Here is a 23,995-nt window from a genome sequence, read left to right on the forward strand (position 1 = left end):
CGAAGACTGTGTGTGGTACAGGTCCTGGCAGCAAGCGGCTGGGCATCGATGGCGACCGGGAGGCCGTCCCTTTAACACTACAGATTGTTTACAGCAAGGTAAGACCGACGCCCTCCGGGGATCTGCTGCTGATCCTCCACCAGAGCTTGGTCCCAGAGCAGGACTTATTGGTTGCTGGGTCTGGTGGGGTGGCATGGCAGGGAGGGATTTTGAGCCTGACCTGAGCCACCCTTGACCTTCAGACTCCTGCAGCAAGCTCCCTTGGGTGCTGAGAAAAGATGGCCAGAGGAGAGACCGGACAGCTCTCTCCTGTGGCCTCTAGAGCCTCCCAAGGCAGCAGGCACAGGGGTCTTTGGGCTGAGAGGGTCTGGATGTGCTGCATTTCCAGGGAGCCATCAGTGGAAGAAGCCGCTGGAGCAACCTGGAGAAGGTCTGCACCTCTGTCAACCTCAACAAGGCCTGCCAGAAGCAGGAGGAGCTAGGTGAGTGCGGTGGGTGGGGTGGGGTGGCGTGGCAGGGAGGGATTTTGAGCCTGACCTCAGCCACCCTTGACCTTCAGACTCCAGTATGGAGGCGCTGACGCTAACCCTAACAGAAGTGGTGAAAAGGCAGAACCCCAAATCCAAGAAGGGTTTTAACCAGGTAAGAGCTTCCTTCTCCCTCCAGGGTGCCCGAGTTCCTGCGTATTGGGGTGTGTGTGTGTGTGTGTGTGTGTGTGTGTGTGAGAGAGAGAGAGAGAGAGAGAGAGAGAGAGAGAGAGAGAGAATGTACGCATGTACACCTGTAAGTGAGAGAGAAAGAAAGAGTGTCTTTGGCAGGGCCTGTAGATGGGAAAGGAGAGGCAAGTGAGAGCTTTGGCTTGGAGTATGCGGAGGTATGCAATGTCATAGTTGTCAGGGAAAGAAGGGTGCCCTGCGAGAGGATGTGTATATGAAAAGGTTGTGAGGTCTGGGGATCCTTGAGTCCAGGGCAGAGTGTTCCGGGGGCACTGGGGCTCTCACAGTATAGAGGGCAGTGCCATCTCCCCAGAGAGCACTTCTTCCAGACTCAGGAAAGAGGCCAGAAAGGAGGCAGGGGCTGATGGAGGCCTCAGGACCCTCCTCTGACCTGACCATTGGCTCTGGAGAACTTCCATCCAAACTCCTGTCCGTTACTCCTCCAGGCCTGATGGGCAATTCTGGGGGAAGGAACTACTGAGGTCATGTGGCCAAGGCTCCCGGGTCTGACCCTTGCTTCCCTTCCAGATTAGCACATCGCAGATTAAAGTGGACAAGGTACAGATCATTGGATCCAATGGCTGCCCTTTTGCCGTGTGTCTAGACCAGGATGAGAGAAAGATCCTGCAGAGTGTGGTCAGGTAGGAAATGGTGGAGAAGCTCAGCTGTAGTAAAACGGGGTCCCAGAGAAGGGATTGGTTTCTCTTCTACCCAGGAGGCCTGGAAAGACCTGGAGAGATCTCAACCTGCACTTACCCCTGCCCTGCCCCCCAGGTGTGAGGTGTCACCATGCTACAAGCCAGAGAAGAGAGGCCTACCACCCCAGAAATCCCCTGACCTGCTGGCCCAGCCCACACCCGACCTCTGCTCCCTCCTCTGCCTGCCCATCATGACTTTCAGCGGAGCTCTGCCCTAGCGTGACCGTGGCACCAGGCTGAACAGAAAGCCGAGGCAACCCCTATGGACTCCTCTTCCCAGAAGTTACTCCTGTAGAGAACTGAGTGGCCCTGTGCCAGGGACCTGCAGTGGGCCTAAGGTGTGGTGGTAGAAGGTCTCTGGGGGTCTCAGGAAGGAGCCTGAACTCTTAGCCTCTCAGATTCCTCACAGCAGAGGGAGAGAGATGGGTGAGTGGACCTCCCACGGGTGATCTGATACTCTAGCACTCCAAAGGAGCCTCTATTTAGGGCTCCTCTCCTAACCCTTGGCTGGGCCCACCCTTGCTTTGTCAAAGACCCAGGGAGTCCTGTGTCTGGAGTCCCGTCCTCTCTACTCTGGAGCACAAGTGGGAGAAATGTAGATGAGACTTTTCTGGACTTGACCTGCAATCCTGTCTCCTCACCCCTCACCCCAGAAACATGTGCACATTCACACATACCTTTCTCTAGTTAAGTTCCTCAGACTGTCTGAAAAACAGCACTACTATTTGACCTGTTTGCTTCCAGGACCTAGGACAGATGCTCTCTTGAACCCCTTTCTGGATGTGAGATCCTGGGGAGAAAAGACAAGCTTAAATTGAGTAGTGGTTCAGTTACCTTCTAGCTAAAGGACCAAAGGAAGTGAATAACTTCTTTTGAGTTTCCTTTCCTTAGCACTAAATGGGAGTGGAAATTAAACTTCTGGAAAGGGTTTGAAAAAAAAAAAAAAGAGTTGTCCACAAACCACCTAGCCCAGTGCCTCGCTGTGGTAGGTGCTCAGCAAAGACTGGAAACTTCCCCTCTCAATGCTGGTTCCCCTGTCCTTGGTCATGGCATGCTCACGCTGCCTCTGGGATGTTCCTTGTTCAATCCATCCCCGTTCGTGATGAGGCAGAACTCCTTACCGCCCCAGAGAGGGAGTAAGGAGTGAGCTGTTGTACCTTCCAAAGAAGGAATTGCCTTTGTCAGCTTCAAAGGAGGGCTTCTCAGGTGCTGTACCCTTCACCCCCTTCTCTATCAGGTAATCCCAGTGCTCCCCCCGACTCCATCATGCTCCATGGACTGATACACATTTTGTGCATCCTCACAAGTTCACTAGAAATGTGGGCAAGATCTCAGAGGGGTAGAAGATGGAAGACTGGCATCATGTGCTTACAGCCTGACTCGGGGGGACCTGGAACTCATACATAGGCAATCAGCAAAATGACAAGGTCAAGAACTAATGTACGGTGTTTAATATTATTGTTAAATAAAACTCAATTTGTTTCATATTTAACGACTTACTGTTATTTTGCTACATGACAGTTCACTGCTAGTTAAGACAGTCTACCTAAATCATTTCATACGTAGAAGTAAGATTCTTGGAGAATTGCTTTGATTATCTTTTTGTAATTTTTTTAACTGTGTAAAAAAAAAAAAAAACAAAACATCTGTGTTACAATTTCCCCGGCACTGTCCTATTTACGCCTCATCATACACCTTGACACACAAAACAACAACAACAACAACAACAAAAAAAAAACCTGCACAAAACAAACAAAATTGCTATATCTAAAGGCTCAACATTTCCTATGCCACTTCACTTGGGAAATATAAGCCCATCTATCCAGATGCTCCCTCTCTCTCAAGCCTCAGGGAGTGACTGGGCCTAAGATGATCCTTGCTGATGGATGGTACCCATGGACTCACCATGCAACTAACTGAGAGAAACAAGAGAGTTCAATAGTGGCCCTCCAGATCTGGGTATGCTTTTAGACTTGGACCACAGGGAGGGAAAGAAGAGGAGGTGTTGGAATAGTGGAGGACACCTGTGACTTGGGAAAGATAGGTAAGCACCAGATTCCCAAATCAACTACTTGGGATGGAGAGAGAAGGATCTGTGAGATGCTTCTGGTCTGCATCAGTTGGCTATTATCATAATGAAGCACACCTCCAATTCAGTGGATTAAAACTATGAGCATTGGGTTTAGGGTGACTTGGTTCCAAGCTGCAGTTGGGGTACAGATCTGGGTCTCTGGCTCCCTCAGGCACCTTGGATCAGCATGCTAGATCAAGAGGGGCAGGCAGAGACATGTGATGCTCCAAAGTCTGGCGCCGCATCGCTTTTGTCAGTATTTAAGAGGCCAAAGTTGATGAAGCTTATCAACCCACAGATTTGATAAGCTCATTAAATCTCACACAAGACAAAATGAAATCACCTGAGAAGGGCACTTCTCTGATATTCTTTTTCAAGCCGCATAATCTCAGTTGAGTCGAGACAAACATCAGACAAACCTTAATGGTGGGATATTTGACAGGATGGTGCGGCCAATATTTTTCTAGACTGTCAGTGTCATGAAAAATTAAGAAAGGCTGATAAAATCGTAAATCCAAGGAAACTATGTCAACCTTAAAACCAATGCAGTATTGAACCCTGGATTGGATCTTGAGACGGAAAGGATATTAATGGGAAAATCGTAAAATCCCAAAAAAGTCTACAGTTTGGTTTTTGAAACACAGGCACACATAGGCTCCTCATTGTTGAACTAATGGGAAGGAAAAAATAATGAGAAAATCTTAGAGACTTCCAGAGAGGAATAAAGTATCAACCACTAATCTAAGGGTTCTTTTCTCAACAGAAACAATGGAAGCCAGATGACAATGAATTAACATCTAAAGTGATGAAAACAACTGCCAACCTAGAATTCTAAACCCAAAAGTGTCTTAAAGTTGCTTTTTAAATTATACACTGCCCTCAAGAGGTAGCCTTTAAATATAAAATCGCAGGAAGGTTGAAAGCAAAAGAACAGGATAACACCTTGAAAATCTGACCGATAAAGCTAGTATTATTACACTAATATCATACAAATACCTAAGGCAAGAAGCATTTAAAAAAAAAAGGTAAAGAGGGGTACTGCATAAAGATCAAGAAGTCAGCTGGGCATGATGGTGCACACCTGCAATCTACAGCTCAGGAGGCTGGGGCAGGAGGATCACAAGTTCGAAGCCAGCCTCAGCAACTTAGCAAGGCCCTGAACAACTTAGCAAGACCCTGTCTCTAAATAAAAAATGAATAAAATGGGCTGGGGATATGGTTCAGTGGCTCAATCCATGATACACCCCCCACCTAAAAAAAAAAAAAAAGGGAAAAAAGATCAAGAAGTCAGTCTAGCAAAAAGATTTCAGAATTATAAATTTGTTTGCACCCACCCAATAACATAACTTTAAACTATATAAGAGAAAAAGTGACTATATTAAAAGTCTTCATAACCATTGTGAAGAACTTTACCCTGCTTTTTAATAGCTGATAAAACAAATAGACAAAAATATTAGCAGAGATACAGAAGATCTGACAACACAACAAATCTGACCACATTGAAATAGATAGAACTCTGTGCTTGATGATAGAAGTCCCGTTGTTTTCAAGTACAAGTAGAATGCCAAATTTCCAATGATTAAAATCAAACAGATTACATTATGACTACACTGAAATTAAACCACCAATAATAAAAGTATTACAAGAAAATCCCAAATACTTTAGCACTATATTTTTAAATAATTTATGGGTCAAATAAAAAAAAGAGAAACTAAAAAATATTTTGAACAGGTTGATAATGAAGATATGATATTGAGATTAATGAATTGCTCAAGCAATGCTTAGAGGAAATTTATTGCCATAATAGTATATCTTATCGAATAGTAAAGGCTACAAATCAATTATTTACATCTCAGAAAGTTAGGAAAAGAACAGTGAATTAATATTTATTTATTTATTTATTTATTTATTTATTTTTAAAGACAGGGTCTCACTGAGTTGCTTAGCACCTCGCTGTTGCTGAGGCTGGCTTTGAACTCATGACCCTCCTACCTCAGCCTCCAGAGCCACTTGGATTAGAGATGTGCACCACTGTGCCCGAAAAGTGGATCAATGTTAAAGAAATTGAAAAGAAGTATAACAGCAGAAATAATTGAATTAAGAAATTAACATACTAATTGATAAAACCCCAGAGAGACTAATGAGAGAAAGATAAAAGACTACCAATATAATGAATAAAAAAGATAACATCTCTGCAAATCTCATAGATATTAAAGAGAAAAAAGGTTCAGAGTGTCCTATAGTTCAGTAAACTTGCTGAGCGTGATCAAGGCCCTAGGTTCAGTCCCCCAGAACTAGAAAAGGGAGAGAGAGAGAGAGAAAGAAAGAAAGAGAGAGAGAGAGAAGAGAGAAGAGAGAATTTAACAAACAATTACACAATTAAATTAGGCAATTGTATAAAATGGAGAAAGGGATCAAAATACAATTTTCCAATCTGACAGAAGAAATGAAAATTCTGAGTAATTCTTATCCTTTTTTTCTCTATAAATATTTTCCCCCTTTGCTTTATTTCAGGTTTTTCTCTTTGTCTTTAATTTTCTACAGTGACAATGTGATATATGCCTACATCGGATTTTTTTTTCCCCCATGAGATGGGTTTTCACTGTTGTCCAGGCTGGCTTTGAATTCCTGGGTTCAAGGACTCCTCCTCCCTCTCAGCCTTCTTGGGACTCTAGGAAAACAGCACTATTACCCAGTTATTGTTTCTCTGTTTTGTTTTGTTATTTATCCCACTTGGTGTTCTCCAAGATTTCTGGTTCAATGGTTTGGGGATCTGTCAATAATTGGGGGATACTCTTAGTTATTATCATTTTAAATATTTCTTCTCTTTTAAATACTTTTTGTAATTATCTCACTGTTTCTTGGACATTCTGATGCAGGAGCTGGGAACTTCTGCCCGGTGACAACAGAAATGAAAACCAGGTCAGGGGATAGGAACACACAGTCAGAGTTTTAATTGGGCAAGTTAACCTCAAGGAGAGGGGGAGGGAACAGTGAGAGAGAGATCAGGCTGGCTCTGTGCACAATGAAAAGACCTGGTTTTGATTCAGGTGGAAGGGTTTAGGAGTAGGCTGGAGTTTAGGGATTTTAACTGGCTTTAGGTACAACTCAAAGGTGGTTTTGGTTTTTGTTGAGGTGTGAGCACTTCTACGCCGAGGGAGGGGCCATCTAGTGGGTCTGGAGCCAAACGGTCCATCTCTCCTGTTGACACCACATCTGTATAAGCATCTTTGTCCTGGGATAAGGATGAATTGCTGCAGCTGCTAGAAGATCACATAGTGGGATCTGAAGCAGAAGAAACACAAATCACTCGAGGATCAGGTTTAGAGCTTGGGAAATTTTTCTTTAGCTTTTTGTGGTAATCTCCCAATAATTCCATTGTCTTTCTAGTTTATCCTCAGTGGTGATGTGAAGGCAAAGGCATCCTGATTTTAGAGCTGCACCTGGGGTTTTTGAGGTTGATATGATTGTTGGCGAGAGTGAGGGCACAGTCAAGAAACTATATCATACTTCTTAATGGGTAACAGTTAAGGGTTATAAAATAGGAAAAAAAACTCCTAATATAATTTTAATCGCCAACAGGCTATGAGTTAGATCTGGGGATTGCATTTGCCCTTTTGGTGGGGAGTGGGTTGGGGGGAATCACACTGTCTCCATTCTGCTTCATTCTGTTTTTCTTTTTGCATTTCAGTTTGGGAAGTTTTTATTGACATTTCTTCAAGGTCACTGATTCTTGGTGATATACAAACTGATTAGCCCTTCAAAGATGTTCTTCATTTCTGTTACCATGGTTTTTCTTAAAACATATGTTTGTAGTTGTAGATGGACATATAACTTTATTTTATTTATTTAGTTATTTTATGTGGTGCTGAGGATCGAATCCAGTGCCTCACACATGCTAGGCAAGCGCTCTACCACTGAGCCTCAGCCCCAGCCCCCTGTTACCACGTTTTTGATTGCTAGCATTTCCTGTCGATTCTTTCTTGGAGTTTCCACCTCTGCTTATATTATTGCATATTGTTTTTGCATGTTACCCACTTTTCCCACGAAAGCCCTTCGCAAATTAATTTCATTGTTTTAGGTTCCCAGTCAGATAATTCCAAGAACTCTGCCATTTCTGAGTCTGGTTCTGATACTTGTTTTGTCCCTTCAAACTTTTTTGTTTTATTTTGTTTTGTTTTTCTGTCTTTGAGTATGCCTTGTGGGTTTTCTTGTTGTTGAAAGCCAACATGATGTACTGATTAAAAGGAAATAGGTCTTTAGCATCAGATTTTATGTCAATCTCTCTAGGAGTTAGGCTGTGTTTGCTGTTTGCTGTGTCTATAGGTGTCAGGGGTTAAAATTTCTTCTGTACGCTGTGTTTTTTGGCTCCTGTTGTACAAGAGCCCCACTCATGTGGTGGTAAGTGTGGATGAAGTGTTCTATAGTCCTGGGATTAGGTTTCCATCTTTGATGGGCCCATGCCTCTGCTGCTTCTGTCCCCTTAGGACAAACAGGACAATTAGGGAAGGTAGTGTTGATATTGCCCTACAAAAAGGCTAGAGTGGAGTGGATATGAATATTTCCCTTCCCCCAGGTCAGTTAGGCTCTGGTAGAAGTTTCTCACAGGGACAGGCTTTGTGAAGAGGTAGAGAATGCTCTCAAAATGGCTGCTTCCCCTTCCTTATGCTAGAAGCATAAGGGAATTTTTCTGTTCTTCACTAGAAGAACCTGGGAGGGCCCCTAGAGGTGAAACTCACAAATGTGTGGGATCCTCAACACACCACCATGCTCAGCTTGTATCTAATTTTTGAAGCAAAGGTTTGTCCTGTGACCTCAGTTTTTTTGTTGAATTTAAGAAGAGTTGTCACCATGCCTGTGACAGCCTATAATCCCAGTGGTTTGGGAGGCTGAGGCAGGAGGATCAGGAGTTCAAAGCCAGCCTCAGCAACGGTGAGGTGCTGAGCAACTCAGTGAGACCCTGTCTCTAAATAAAATACAAAATAGGGCTGGGGATGTGACTCATTGGTTGAGTGCCCTTGAGTTCAATCCCCAGTACCCCACACCACCCCCCCCCCTAAAAAAATGAAGAGTTGTCAACTTTCAGTTGTTCAGCTTTTTTTCCCACAATGTTAAGATGGGAAAATGAGAGCTACCAAGCTCCTCACGGGTGCTATAAAGCTGTTCCCACTGAGCTGAAGTGACCCCAGGGGTCTGTAGCAACCAGTTCTTGAGATCTGGCAGGAAGGATTTCTAGCCATCTACAAAGACAGCAGGAGGGTTTTTTTTTTTTTTTTTTTTAGCAATAATGAGGACAAGGACATACAGCTTAGGCACTGAGTGGACCATCTCTGGAGAGAATGGCGTCAATCTTATAGAGTCTGGGTTTCTAAGTCCCTTTTGAAGCCTGGTTTTGAGTTCCTGTGTTCTTGCCTTGGTTTCTCATACCCCCTTAAGTGGCCTATTACCCTTGGTATAGCTAGCCCTCAGCAAGTTTTCTTTTCAAAGGTCATGATGACCTGGTCACAAAGGATGGCTATGACATGGTTTCAGTGATGACCTGGTCATGGGAGGGGGAGGTCGGGATGTCGGGATGACCTGGTCACAAGAGATAGTTGCAACATGGTCTTGTGCTGATAGTTTCCTTAAGTGGTTGCAACTATGGTTGGGGGAGGTCTGACATACCAGTTCCCATTTCCTGGATGCTGATCTGCTTTGATAATTTTTTTTTTCATCCCCAGTCAGTCCTGTGACTTATGGGCTCTCTTTGATATGTATGTCTAATGTCCTCCCAGCAAGTTACTGCCCTTCCTTGTCCTCGCCTACGCACCTGCTCATGGCTGACTATTCACCTGTCACAAGCAGGACTGGAAACCCAAAGTCAAGCCATTATTATTTTTTAATTAAAAAAAAATAACTCACAAAGATAACCACAGGCCAAATGGATTCTCCAGTAAATTCTTTCAAACACTTAAAGGAAAAAAATGACTCCAATCTCATATAACATCTTTCAGAGAATAGCAAATGGTATTCTTTCCAACTCCTTTTTGAGACAAGCATAACCTTCATATTAAAACACGATAAGCTTGTTTTTGGGTTATTAATCAAGTTCCCTCATAAACTTAGTCTTTAATAACTTAAAAAAAACATATAAAAAACCAAAAGCAAACAAAACAAACAACGTCCTTAACATACCAATGGAGAGTGATATTGGCCAAATTACATTGTTATATTGTGTGCATGTTATGAATATGTAACAACAAATCACATCGTTGTGTACAACTATAATACACCAATAAAAAATGTGGAAAAAAGTTGGCATCTCCAGCAACTATATGTAAACAGGATATATCAAAACCCAATAAGATTTATCCCAGGTAAATAAGGATAGTTTAATAATAAAAAATTAATTATCTTTTTGGGGCATGATGGAGTGAGGATGTAGAAAAAGCCTCATTAGAAAAGACAAGACAAAATTTTGTGTGTGAAAAGTTAAAATCAATAAAGGAATAAAGTAATATGCTAAAATATTATTTATCAAAAAGAAGATGGTAAAAGAAGAACAGAATCACACACAAAAAAGGTATGAGACAAATAGAATAGTTCAGCTTGAGATGGGGCTGAATATCATGGCAGAAGGATATGGTGGAGAGAAGCGGTTCACATGACGATCAGAGAGCAGAGATAGACTCCACTCCCAGATATAAAATATATACCCCAAAGACACATCTCCTCCAGCCACATCCTATTAGCCTTCAGTTACCACTTTGTTAATCCCATCTGGGAGGTTAATTCACTGATCGGGTTAAGGCTCTCATAACCCAATCATTTCTCCTCTAAACTTTGAATTATCTCACACACAAGCAGGACTGGAGGACACCTCACATCCAAACTATAACATCCAGAATGCAATTCAAAATTATTCAATATGCAAATGAAATGTAGCACATTTTCAAAGAAAAAGATTATCAACATAAGGCCCAAAACAAGATATTGGAATGATCCAGATATTGGAATTATCAAAGACTTTGTTATGTTGCACATAATGAAGTAAAAAAAAAATAGAATGATTGGCTTCATTAGTGGCTCCCAAACATGACTGCACATTAAGATTTTTTTTTAATATCTATTTAGTTGTAACTGGACACAATATCTTTATTTTATTTATTTATTTTCATGTAGTGCTGAGGATCGAACCCAGGGCCTCGCACGTGCTAGGTGAGTGTTCTACCGCTGAGCCACAACCCCAGCCCCTGCACGTTAAGATTATTTAAGAATCATTTGTAAAATACCAATGTCTGCACCCCAATCCAAAGTAATCAAAATTTCTGGGAAATGGAGGCTGAGTGCCCATATAGTTTAAAAGTCCCCCAGATAATTCTGATGGATGCCGAAGGCAGAGAAGCAATACTTTGGTTATTATCACCCCCACTAGGAAGACAGATTCCTTAGGCCAGGCTTCAACATAAATCATTGGCTATCCTGTAGATGGGTACCTGTAGGTCTGACGCCCACTCTGAATAGTCACCATGATGTATGACCAATCCATGAACCAAAGTGTCACAGATTAAAGGGAGTCAGAGCCAGATGTCTCATCTAGTCCATGACTCTTGTCAACCTGAGTCATTGAGTACTGAAGAAAAGGGACAGGGGCCTGGGCGTCTGTGACGAGAGTCCCAGTTGTGTCCTGCTGTAGGCAGGTGAAGGAGGGTTGTGCTCCGACCTCCCCACCTTCTTCCCCAAGCTAGACCTCCTCCACATAGCTGCTTCACCACGGACTACGGAGAACTGGCAATGACCTTGAAGACTCTTACCTCGCACCACTCCATGCAGTTTATTCCTGTCCCAGGACCACAACCTTCTAGCCTTGCCATCTCTAGCAGGGGCATTTACCCTCTGACTTTGGCACATGGGTAAGTCTCCCATTGCCAGGTTTCTGCTTCCTACAAGGTTGGGTGGGCTTTAGTGATGGGAGCAAAATCCAGCTGTGTGCTGAGGGTCTCAAGGTTGGGGCTGTCAAAGGGGTGTTGTCCCTCCCCCTCCCCCACTCCACCTCTGTGATTCCCTCCTGCACCTGGAGGGATCCCTGCAGCCTTCCACTCCCTCTGCTCCCTTGGCCAGTAGAGGTGCTCTCTCACACCAGCCCTCTGATGGTAGGGAGGCCTGGCAGGAGCAGAAACTGCCACCGCTTTGTGCAACCCAGGCCACCTCACACATCCCTAAGCTTCATTTCCTCACCTGCGAAGGGGATGCAGTGTCTATTTTTAGGGGACGGTAGGTTTTAGGAGAGGAAGTTATGTAAATGGGGATGGCACTTTCTAGACTGTTATCCAGGAAACGGCTTGGCCCCAGGAGATCCCTGGAAGCAGAAAGTCAAAGGACCTTGGCCAGCTGAGCAGGGACCTTGAAGCCTTCCTGAAAAGGAGGCTTCTCTAAAAACAATGGCTCCTTGACTTGTTTGTCCTCTGGCAGCTTAGTGCTTCCTGCAGGGGCCCGAAGGCAGTGGTCCATCACCATCCTGGGATCTCCCCCAGAGATCCAAGTTAGGGTCCCTGCTGCCTCCCAGCTAAAGTGCCCTCCGCAGCCCCTGGGGCAGGAAAGCTAACAGCCCCCTCCATCTGCTTAAAGTCAGGCTGGAAAGAAGGTTCCAGTCCCTGCAGTCACACACAGGAGATGCATCTGGACCCAGCCTGCCTGGAGCAGCTGGGGAGGGGGGCTTCAGATTCCCCTCCCCTATTGTCACAGTCACCACCCACTCCAGCACTGGGAGGTGGTCCTCTTCCCTGGGGGAGAATAGACTCCCCACTTTTCCCCATCTTTCTGAATCCCTCTTTTCCCCCAATCCTACCTGAAAGGTTGGGGTAAAGGACGCTGCTGCTGTCCCTGGAATAAGGTGCCTTCTGCTTCATTCTGAGGGAAAGCAAGCAGGTGGCTGACTGTGTCCCCAAGTGTTCATTATTTCTCTCTGTCCCCTGTGCAGGTACACTTGCGTCTTGGCTCAGATCAGCACCTCTGAGCCTCTGTACCTCTGAGTGTGTGTCCTGTGTAAAGTAGCTGTGGACATAGCTGCCATGTGTGTGCACCTCCTGCGGGATCTCCAGAAATTTAGAGCTGGAAGGCCCAACCTTTCTGTTACTGGACCGTGGACAGGGACTTGCCAGAGAATGTCCACCCAGAGCCAGGAGCAATGGCTTTCCAGGCTTATTATCGCCATGCTTATGTTAATGGGCTTGTGCCTCCCAGACTCCCTCCTACAGAGGTCAGCACTATTAAATAGGGGAGCTGTTAGAAAAACCAAAATGCCAAGAAATCAAACTCGTTCTCCAAAGTAGGTGGTCAAGGCAAACTTTCACTTCTCCCAGAAGAGCATGCTACAGAACCTAGCCAGCGCTCCTGGGCCCGTAGTCCACCTGCTTTTATTCCTAAGGCAGCGCTGCCCATTGCTTTGATTGGAGGACTCAGGGGTACAATCTCTGCGATTGGCTCATTTTAAAATTAGGGCGGGAAAGCCAGGGGCGGCAGCGCACACCTGCAATTTTCCAGCAGTTTGGGAGGCCAAGACGGGAGGATGGTGAGTTCAAAGCCAGCTTCAGAAAAGGTGAGGCGTTAAGCAATTCAGTGAGACCCTGTCCCTAAATAAAATTCAAAATAGGGCTGTGGATGTGGCTCTGTGGTTGAATATCCCTGAGTTCAATTCCCAGTACACCCCCCCCAAAAAAATAAGTAAAATGGCTACAATTTGATCCAATGAAGGCTGAGTACTATATTCTGAAGATGAACCACCAGACATTCTCTTTCTCACAAAACTGAGCAGCAAAGAAGTTGAGTAACTTACCCAAGATCACAGACAGTAAAAAGGAGAAGACAGAACTCAAGCCCACACAGTGCATTCCAGAACACCTGCCCTTAACCACTAAGCTATATGCCCCCCCCCACAAACCACTCACAGGAGTGGTGAGGGGTGGGTAAACTGAGGTCCAGAAAAGCCAAGTTCACACCATGTCTGAGAAGGATGGCTTCCTTATAGAGGACTTCAGAAGGAGTTTTGACATTTCATAAAGGAAGCGACACTCCTCACTTCCTCTGCAGGAGTGGGCAGGGTGGGGGCGGAGGGAGGAGAGGGCAGCTGTGGCTTGGCCAGGATCCAGGCAAGCCTGGGCTGTCCGAAGGAAGCCCGAATATAGCTCAAGGCGGGAGAGCCGGTCTAATGTGGTCCCCCAGGACCTCAGGAGCAGAACAGCCCCCTCCCCAACCCCACCCCTGCACCTCCAAGGGAAGGGACCTCCCATCACCAAGGAGGCGTTCTCCAGGTAAAACTGGAGCCTGGAGCCTCTAAAGCCAGAACTCAGGATCCTCTGGGAACTGAGAAGCTTAGGAAGCTTTGGAAATGTGCTTTCCAACCCCTCAGGTTATAGTGAAGAGACTGAGGTTCAGGAGCTGGGAGACACAGAGCTAGAGGCTAAGAGGAGAGCCCAGCCAGATCACCTGTCTTTCTAGGGTGTGCGTGTGTGAGTGTTTTCATGTGGCATGCACAACAGTGTAGATATGCAGAGACTAGGCCATTTGCACAGGTAAAAGGGGTTGGACTCTGAGTTTTCTCACTGACAGACCCTAGCTTTCTTGGTCCCTCTCTCTTCCTGGTATGAATCCCTTTGCCAGAAGGAAACAGGAATAATGTACTTTATACATATCCAAATCCCCGGCACCTCCTCCACATCCTGGAAAGCTCTCAGGCCCGCTTCCCAGCTCAGCATCTCCAGAGAAACCTGTGGGGTGAGGTGGCGGGAAACTCAGTTAAAGATGAAGGGTGGGGGGAGGGGCAGGGAAAGAGGGTCCACTGGGTCTCCCACTCAAGGATGTCGTGAGAACAAGGAAGTAAAAGGAGACCGGGCATCTTTCACAGCAACCCCAAGTTCTCTGCACCCAAGAGAAGAAGGGTGCCAAGGAGCTGGGAGACAGTTGTACCTGCTAAAATCTTGGGAGGGAGAGGGTTACAGGTTTCCCTCACCAACATGATGGACTGCTTTCAAAGAGGGAGTGGTCTGATTTTCTGTGTCACTCTGAACCACTGGCATAGGTTACTGGTCCCCAAAAATATGTTCACGTAAATTTAATAAAAGAATGTGCTTGGTCCTTATGTACTGATATAAAATGATCCCCCAGAAAAACAAAGCAAGTCAAAGAACAATATGTATGGTACAAGCTCATGGTGTCAATGACCCTGAGCTATGAAGAGTAGTTAGTGTTGAGGGGGACAGAAAAGAAATTGGGGAGGGGGGGAAAAGGGGGACTCTCTTTTTTTTCTATTTTTTATAATATTTTTATGTAATTCATAAAAGAGTTTTATACTTCTGTTGCTCCATGTAAAAAATATGCGCCCTGAAACCCCCTGTATGGATGGAGAAGTGAAGATATCACAGGGACAGATCACAGGGACAGAATATGGTCCAGGGGGCAGGAAACGGCTCCCAGACTGTGTCCACCTCTCTTCACTGAAAGAGACTGTGGGATTTGGGGGAAGAAGTCCTACCTAGGACAGGCACTAGGGAAAGCACCAAAATATAGTTTCCAAAAATGTAACATGCTCTAGATTACAAAGGGACATATTTAATTTCTAGAACCTATTTATTTCCCTAATGTGAGTAGACAGGAATAATAGAAAGCGGGGCGATTTTCACCTGGCTTGGAATTCTTGTATATACATCCTAGAGACCAGAATAAATTTCACAGGACCCCCGCTCTTCAGCCAGTGGGGCAGTGGGAGGGTGCCACCACCATCTTTGGGTAGGGCATATGCATGTGTACGTGATGGAGAAACTGAGGCACAGAGAACACCCAAGTCAGGGTGAGAAAGTGAGTCTCCAGCTGCCCCAGTCTCTTCTTTCTAAGCACAGAAGGCAAACTTGTCATTCACATAAGTCCCCTTCATCTCCTTTAAGATTTTGTTAGTCAGAAGTGTGTGTGTATGTGTGTGTGTGAGAGAGAGAAAGGGATTTCTCTTTTCACTCTGAATACTCCTATAATGTTTGAGTATTTTTACCATAAACACATATTTATGAATTACTTGAGTAATTATTTTAGATGTCAAAACTTTTTAAAGAGAACATTAATGGTGCTTAAAATCAAATTGACTCTCCTCTCAGCTTCCCCCAAAACCCCCCTCAAAAAAAAAATGATGGAAAAGCTGAGTGGCTGGATATGAAGCATAAACCTACTTCCTATAAACTTGTCACCTTAATTTGTCCCAATTCTGCACACACACACATCCTGCAGAACTATACTACCAGAAGTAAAGGATAGAAAATTCCCAAACTGTCCTGTTTCTCTGTTTCCATGGCTCCAGCAGATAGTACTAGTCACTAACAGATTCCCAGGTGACGCTGATGCTGTGGCTCCAGGGACCTCACTTTGGAAACTACTGGTTTAAATTATGACATTGCCTCCACCTGCTTCCCCGGGTGGTGGGTGCGAGGACTGGAGGGGATTGCCTGAGAAGCAGGTGGGTCTGCGCTGTGCCACTGCCTTGGCTTCCTGGAGTGAGGTGGAAAGATTTGGAACTCTGACTGGCTCAGCCTGCTGGGGGGCAGGTGACCTGGATAGTGCCGGGTTCTAATCCCACCTCCACCAGGGATGTGAGTCTTTCAACTCTAGTTTCTCCACCTCCATAACTGTACCTATTGTTTAAGAGAAGTAAAATGTTGTTTCTAGAATGGTTTTCGGGTTCATTGACTTCTCACCATTCTCTAAGAATGGGTCCTACCAACCAGAGGGCCGTCTGGGCTTTGAATGGTGGTTCATCAGTTGGGGTAGCAAAACTAAAAGGTCGGAACAGAATGGAACGGGAGTGCTCTGAATGCCTTAAAAAAATTTTTTTTTAGTTGTAGATGGACACAATAACTTTATTTCATTTATTTATTTTTTATAAAAGGGGCTGAGGATCGAACTTGGTGCTTCACACATGCTAGGCGAGTGCTCTACCACTGAGCCACAACCCCAGCCCCTGAGAGTGTTTCAAAGAGGACCTGGATATGTCTGGGGGGCGGGGCGGATCTAAGAGAGAAAAACCAGGAACTAGTGAGTGGATGGTTATGCAATATACTCTCCCTGCATCTCCAAATGCAACCCTCAGGGAATTTTACATTGCTTCTTAGTGTTTCGTGTAAGTAGATTTCTTAGAAAACTGAGATGAAGAATCAGGTGTGAGAGGCTAAATGGTCCCAGAGACCCATCCCACAGGAGGCAGAGCTAAAAGCAAGGGTACAGTGATCCTGGGTTTCCCTAGTCCAAAACAAATAATTCTCACCCCACTCCACCCTGATCACCAATGCCAGGTGCCAGTATCTGTTTTTCCACAGGGGCGTTGCTCACAATTGCAAGAGGACTTCATTTTTGTTTAAAGCTCCTGACTGCTTTGAAATGGATAGGAAAAGGGCTTAGAGGGTGTTTCATTGTTGGTTTTTGCCTAGAAGGAACAGTTCTCCTGAAAAGAGGAATAAGGACAGAACAGAAGTAATTGCTTCTCATAGGATAGGGGACTCTGAGAAGCCGGAGCAGCTGTGTGCATTGGGCCATCGGGAAGGGGGGACCTTTGGCTGGTGAGGAGGGTGCAGATCGGGGCAGAGGCATGGTGATAATGATGAACCCACCTGCTTCCATATCTTGGGCATTGATCACCCCAGGATGGCTTCGTTTCCATGAGTGGACCAGGTAATCTGGGATCTAGAGCAATAAACGCAGGGAGGCTTCATTGTCGTCATTGCTGAGTCCTGCCTGCTCTTGGCCTTGTTGGCCTGGGGGTGAGGTTGTCGGGAGACAGGCACAAACACAGGGAACCTGGTAACAACACAGCCTGGAAAACCCAGATAAAACCAACTCTAAGGACAGTGAGTGGAGAGAAGAAAAGTCACGGGGTTGGTTAAGAGTGGGCATGTCACTCTGACTCTTGTTCCTGGCCGGCCACCACGAGTGTGTGACCTCAGCCATGAAGGTGCCTCAGATCCTCTTTGCAAGGGACAACTCTGGGACTGTCTACAGTCACCGGCTGTCACCCCCATGGCGGCCACACCCAAAGCAGTTGCAGAGTCAGCCACCGTTTGATAAGAAGCGCAGAGCAGCCACAAGAAGCCAGCCTCAGCGTGTGATTTCCGATTCAGTTAGGCCAAAGCTGATAAGCACAGGGGGCTGCCCGTGGTGGCCACACCGCGGGGCTCCTGCCAAGTCTCAAGCCTGCAAGGGCTGAGTTCTTGATCCTCGATCACGTCCTGGATTGGTTCGTTCCCACATTCATTCATTCATTCATTCATTTGTTTGCTTTATTTAATGAGCCATGCATTCTCTGTCTCTTCTCCTGTGATGGACAGAATAATGAGTAAGACCTGGTCACTGCTCTACCAAACAGTTAATGTGGGGAGAGGACAGGATGGGGAGGGACAAGGGACAGGCAGGCATATGACCCAAGAACTCTAATTCAGAGATTCGAGACGGAATGTGATTCCAGACACATGCACAGAAAAGACAGTGTTGTAAGAGGGAGGCAGAGCCACGAGTAAATGATTTTTCAAATCGCTTCCTCTGCAAAATGAGGGGTCACAACAGAACCTAGTAAGGACCTTGCAAGAAAAAAAAAATCAGGGATTTCATAGCCCCAGAGCACCTTCGGTTTCAAGAGACAAACGCCATTCAAAGAGGACTAATCCAAAAAAAGATTAGGAACAACAAAAAGAAAAATAAAAAGTGCTGGGTGTGGTGGCACATGCCTATAATCCCTGTGGCTTGGGAGACTGAGGCAGGAGGACGAGTTAGAGGCCAGCCTCAGCAACTGAATGGGGCCCCAAGCAACTTAGTGAGAACCTGTCTTAAAATAAAAAGGGGTGGGAATGTGACTCAGTGGTTAAGTACCGATGGGCTTAATTTACAGTTATCCCCAAAAAATAAAAATAAAAAGATTATGAATTTATTGGGTCCATAGTTGAACAGTTCAAGGATAGATAAGGTGTCAGGGTTTCAGGCATAGCTGAATCCAGGCACTCAAATCTTGCTTCCATCAAGATTTTTCTTTCTCTCTCCAGAGCCATTAGTCCAAATAGGATGAGGATATAGAGTTTGTGGCTTTTTCAAGGGTCTATAAATGTGTTGGAGACTCCCCCCAAGTAATGCTTGAATTCAAAATATGACAAAAAGAAAACAGAGAAATGATGTGATAAACTAACATGTCATCTTAGAGTTGATCTGCTACCCACAACTGTCCTCGCCTAGCACTAATCTTTGATCCATTCTCTCCTTTTAACACTTTCTCCTTTGACTTCTTTTTCCTCTTCCCCTATGGGGAAGGATGGCAAGGGTGAGCCAGAAGAAGAGTCGGGTTGGGAAGAAAATCCCTGAGCCTGGATTGTCGAAAAACTGCAATACTTCTGGGAGGGGCTGAAACGAGAGGCGAAAACACAAGATTGGAGATTAAGGAGAAACTACATCAAGAAGAGTCTTGAAAGTCACACTAAGGAGAGTTTGGCCATAATCATGAAAGTAATAGGGAGCCACTGACGGTTGTAGCAGGGGTGCAACCTGATCAGATTTGCATTTTACTATCTGAAAGAGGCCCTTGGTTGTGGTATGGGGGCAGGATTAAAAGGAGACCTCCGGCTGTTGCAGTGTGTCAGAAGAAAGACCATGGTGGCCTGATAAGGCAGTGACAACCATGGGGATGGGAATCAGTGGAGGATTCATGAGATATGGACAGGACTTGATGCAGCTTAGATGCAACAGGTGAGGGGGGAAGGTGCTAGGATGACCCCCAGGTTTTGGGTTCTGAGGAAAGAAACCGAAAAGCAGCTTTAGAGGGAAAATGATGAGTTGGCTTATATCTGTCGAGTCAGAGGTGCTTGAAGGACACGTGGCTGGTGATGACCTGGGAGGGGAAAGGTTGGCAAGTCTGGAGCTCAGAAGAGAGGTCAGGGCTCCTGCGTCCCTGCCCCATCAGCACCCGAGGAGTGGATCCCTGTGGAGGTGCCCTGTCCTGCCCCCTTGCACCAGATCAGAATAAAGAAGCTCCAGTGTGGGGGGCGGGGGGTGACCACAGAGGCGGCTTCAGAAAACAGCGTCGAGCAGGATGTGTCTGGGAGGAGCTTCGAAGGCTTTGGGGAAGGGGAAGGAAGAGGAGGGACAGGGCCGGCCTGTGAGCGGCTGGCTGTTCTCTGCAGATCTATAGGCAGCAGTCAGGACTAAAGTCAGATAGAGGATCCTCCGAGACGTCCTGGTCCCTGGGGTGGTTAGTGTTGCTGGGTGCGAGGTGGGGAGCTAACCAGCTGGAGGGTTTGAGGAGTGGAGCAGCTGTGGCCAAGCCAAGGTAGGTGTTGGCTGGGGAGGGAGGGGTCTCCAGGGAGGGAGGGGTCTCCAGAGAGGGAGTGTGGAGAGACACAACTGGGCAGAGCTGGTGGAAGGGTTGGGAAAGAGGGACACAGAGGGGCGGAGAGTCCCCAGCTCTTAGGAGCCCAACTCTTGGGCTGCTGAGGCCAACCTTTCTGAAGAGTTACCCAGCCTTAGTGGTCCTTAGGACCACTCTGCCTGCTTCTGATTTTCCAATGAAGAAACACACAGGACCCTGTAAGGGCAGCTCTGCTCCCTTGACCTTGACTTCTGTATACGCCAGGAATGACAGGGCTCATTCTACATGCCCCGTGCTGTAGGGTCCCCTCTGCCCATTTGATTCTCAGCAGCAATTGGAGGTCAGATGGATACGTGTTTTAACACCCAGGTCCTAGATCAGGAGATGGAGGCTGAGAGAGGTGACTTGCTAAAGATTGAGAATGAGTGAGGACTCCAAGTCAGTCATCCGGGTCCTTGTTTGTGTCCCTTCTGGGACATCACCTGTGCGTCCCTCTCCAGGGGAATTCAGTGGCAGTCTGGCTGATCCGGCTTGATTTTTCTCTGTACATGTGGATCAACCATCTTCTCTGTGCAGCTGGTGGCAGAGCCTGACCAAGGCCCGGTCTCTGTCCTTGAGGAGATGACCACCTGGCCTGGGAGTTGAGACACGGCCATGAGAGTCCGACACAGAAATGAGACTCGCGAGGGTCCCTGGTGTGTAGGAGTGGGGGAGAGAGAGCCCCCCGGGTGTGGGATCAGGGAGGGCTCTGGGCCACCTGAGCTGAGCCTTCAGGGAGAGGAAAGGCCTGGGGTACAGAAATGGGGCAAGAGACTTTCCGGCTGACAGGGACAGAGTGCACAAACCCACAGAGGCAGGAAAGTTGGCACAGAGGTTGGGATCAGGGAACGGACAGTCAGCCACCCCATTTGGCTCCAGCGGAGTAGAGTTGGCAAAGGACTCCCAGGTGTGGGCCTGTTGTGTTCATTTATTTAGCCCTAAGTGGTTTGCAAATATCCCCCTGTTGAGTCCCCAAGACAATCCTGTGAGGGAGGTGCTCCTCTCTGCTCTCCTTTACCGATAGGGAAACGAGGGCACAGAGGCTTGAAGCAACCAGCAGCCCAAGTGGCCCTAGTGACAGAGCAGATTGGAACCCAGGCATTCTGATGTGGGATGCTAAGCCACACCTCTAGGGCCCGCAGCCTGTCCTCACACTGTCTCCAAGAGAGCTCCTCAGCTGAGTGGCAAGAGGTGAATGCCCAGCTACTGTGCCCACCATCTGGTGCCTCAGTATCCAGGCCCCTCAGATCCCACCCAAGGCCCCTGGTCCCTGGGAACAATGCTTCTCATCCCCAGGGGCTCTTCCACACCCAGGTGTTTCCTTCCCAGCCAGGGACAGACACATTTGAGGAAACAGGACTGCCGCCTTCCACAGGGGACAGCCAAGGAAACTGGGACTTGGCCTCCTGGCCCCCTGGGGCTCACTCTCCTCCCCTCACAAGGAATCCACTGATCACACCTCTAAACCCACACCTGGGCTCTGTTGTCTGGCAAGTCTGATGATGGGGAGTGTGAGGCAGCTCAGTGGGAGGCGAGGCCCCCCTGGGGAGGTGAGAGAAGCAGGTGACACAGGACCTGCGGAGTCAGAGGGTGATCGCGGGATGCCCCCTGTCTTTCTTTCTCTCGGGTTTTGGTCCTGAAGGCCTGGGCTGGGTGGTAAGTTCTTCTGTCTGAGCAGCCCGCCTGCTGCGGGCTCTGGGAGCCAGGACTGGGGAGCTGGCTTCTGCACAATCCTCCTCCTCCAAATCCTCTCTCTTTAGTTCTTCAGCCCAGAAGTGTGGTCCCCACATCTTCACACACCAACTACAGTGTGAACAGGCTCTACTTGATTCTTTCTACCCCTTCTGTGATCGTCCTTGGGCCCATTGGACCTCCATGGTAGTGACCGATTCTGTATGCAATGTCCCCGAGGACTATTCATTGCTCATCTTCTGCACTTGAGGAAGAATGCTCTCTGAATCCCAATTCATTCGTTCATTCGTTCATTCAGTCCTTGTCTCTGACCTCGCCTCTCTGTCAAGAACTGTGAAGGATCTCTGTGGCCCTACGTATGAGGAGCAGGTTAGCCAGCCACAGTTCGAGGATGCTGATGGAAGACACGAAATTCTAGGGTCAGAGACAAAGGACTTTATCACAGCCCAACAAGCAACCCGAGTGTTATGTCCATGGGTGTCTCTTGTGGCAAAGGTCCCCTGGGGGCATGTGGAGGCCAATCCAAAGGGATGTTGGGCATCGTAGCCAAGGAAACCTGAATTCAGGAAAGCTCAGGTTCCCCCCAGAGGGCTGCAGGCAAATCTGTCCAACCTTTGCCCTGAATGGAGACATTATCTCTGGACAGCAAGTAAATCTGCCCTGTGCACTCTCTCTTGCAAGGCTGTTTGCTATATAAATATTCCTGAAAAGATGGTCTTTAAAAAGTTCACAGGGTGTGCACAAACACAAACCTATTGTCCCTTTACTTTACTTTTTGCACCCTGGCCACACTGTCCCTTGGAGACACCAAGAATCCTCCCACCCCAGGACTCTACTTCTGTTGTTCCCTTTGGCGGGAACATTTCTCTGCAGATCTGGCAGGGCTCGCTCTTGTCTCCTTCAGGATTTTATTCAAATGTCATCCCCTTGGGAGACATACCTAATCACCCTTTTAAAAACTGCACACACACTTGGGGGGCAGGAAAAATGAAGGGATGTTGGTCAAAGGGTACAAAATTTCAGTTAGAATAAGGGATGAGTTGAGATGTTTTGCACAGCTTGGTGACTGTAGTCATAACAGTGTAGTTAATGATTGCGCCTAGGCGTGGTGACACACACCTGAAGTCCCACCAACCTGGGAGGCTGAAGCAGGAGGATTGCAAATTTGAATTCAACTTGGGAAACTTAGTAAGACTCTGTCTCAAAATAAAAAGGGTTGGGGACATAGTTCAGTGGTAGGGTGCCCTGGGTTCAATCCCTAGCACCACCAATAATTAATAATAATAATAATAATAATAATAATAATAATAATAATAATAATAATGTGTTGTGTGTGGTGATCTTCAACTTACAATGGTTCAACTTATGATTTTTCAACTTTACAATGGTGCTGAAACATAGCCATTCCGACCATTCTCAAGGACTCAGGGACATTTAACTACTGAGCCACACACATCCCCAGCCCTTTTTTGTATTTTATTTAGAGACAGGGTCTCGCTGAGTTACTTAGTGCCCCACTAAGTTTCTGATCCTCCTGCCTTAGCCTCCTGAGTTGCTGGGATTATAGGAGTGTGCCACTATACCCTACTGAAATTTTCTTTTGAAAACCTTTAAACTTAAAGAAAAGTTACTAGAACATTCTTTTCTTTTCTTTTCTTTTTTTGATACCAGGGATTGAACTCAGGGGCATTCGACCACTGAGCCACATCCTCAGCCCTATTTTGTAATTTTATTTAGAGACAGGGTCTCACTGAATTGCTTAGTGCCTCACCATTGCTGAGGCTGGCTTTGAACTCGTGATCCTCCTGCCTCAGCCTCCCAAGCTGCTGGGATTATAGGCGTGCACCACTCTACAACCACTTTTGTTTTTCACTTTCAATACAGTATTCAATAAATTCCATGATGTATTAATACTTTATCACAAAACAGCCTTTGTATTAGATGATTTTGCTCAATTCTAAGCTAATATAAGTGTTTTGAGGATGTTTAAGATAGGCTCGGCTGTTATGATGGTTGGTAGATTAAGTGTATTAAATGTGGTTTTGGCCTATGATATTTTTCATTTATGATGGTTTATTAGGATGTAACCTTATTGTAAATTGAGAAGCATGTATATTTCAAAATTGCTAAGAAAACAAATTTCAATGTTCTCACACTCTAAATAATGTGAAGTGAGGTGCTGGATGTGTTAATTAGCTTAGCTTAATCATTCCACATTGTGCATATATATTGTAACCTCACTTCATATCCCTATTTATTTATTTATTTATTTGTACCAGGGACTGAACGCAGTCAACCACTGAGCCACATCCCCAGCCCTATTTTGCATTTTATTTAGAGATAGGGTCTCCCTGAGTTGCTCAGTGCCTTGTTGTTGCTGAGGCTGGCTTTGAACTTGCAATTCTCTGTCTCAGGCTCC

The 23,995-nt window shown here is 46.2% G+C and overlaps 2 protein-coding genes and 1 long non-coding RNA gene across 9 annotated transcripts in view; 2 read left to right on the forward strand and 1 right to left on the reverse strand.

Moving 5' to 3' along the window:
* Positions 1 to 2,901, forward strand: part of Pik3r5 (phosphoinositide-3-kinase regulatory subunit 5) — a 74,575-nt gene extending 71,674 nt beyond the window's left edge. For all 4 annotated transcript variants that reach the window (XM_046422194.2, XM_046422195.2, XM_058572029.1 and 1 more), the window contains 5 exons: positions 22 to 98; positions 389 to 482; positions 560 to 642; positions 1,245 to 1,357; positions 1,491 to 2,901. In XM_046422194.2, coding sequence (XP_046278150.1) covers positions 22 to 98; positions 389 to 482; positions 560 to 642; positions 1,245 to 1,357; positions 1,491 to 1,632 — 509 coding nt within the window. In that variant the 3' untranslated portion in view covers positions 1,633 to 2,901. The remainder of the gene's footprint in view (positions 1 to 21; positions 99 to 388; positions 483 to 559; positions 643 to 1,244; positions 1,358 to 1,490) is intronic.
* A 3,515-nt stretch (positions 2,902 to 6,416) lies between these two features.
* LOC124077646 (uncharacterized) lies at positions 6,417 to 17,244 on the reverse strand. The gene is made up of 2 exons (XR_006846698.2): positions 17,111 to 17,244; positions 6,417 to 6,770 (listed from the first exon to the last, which is right to left on the reverse strand). It is a non-coding gene; the product is annotated as an uncharacterized LOC124077646 (long non-coding RNA).
* Positions 17,245 to 19,610: 2,366 nt separating this feature from the next.
* Pik3r6 (phosphoinositide-3-kinase regulatory subunit 6) overlaps positions 19,611 to 23,995 on the forward strand; it is a 60,346-nt gene continuing 55,961 nt past the window's right edge. For all 4 annotated transcript variants that reach the window (XM_058572030.1, XM_058572033.1, XM_058572032.1 and 1 more), the window contains exon 1: positions 19,611 to 19,806. The gene's annotated coding sequence lies outside the window, so the exon portion shown is untranslated. The remainder of the gene's footprint in view (positions 19,807 to 23,995) is intronic.

The sequence above is a fragment of the Marmota monax genome, unplaced genomic scaffold, assembly GCF_021218885.2.
Source record: "Marmota monax isolate L192 unplaced genomic scaffold, Marmota_monax_Labrador192_F-V1.1 WCK01_AAM20220418_F8-fsc00243, whole genome shotgun sequence".
In the NCBI taxonomy this organism is placed as follows: Eukaryota; Metazoa; Chordata; class Mammalia; order Rodentia; family Sciuridae; genus Marmota; species Marmota monax.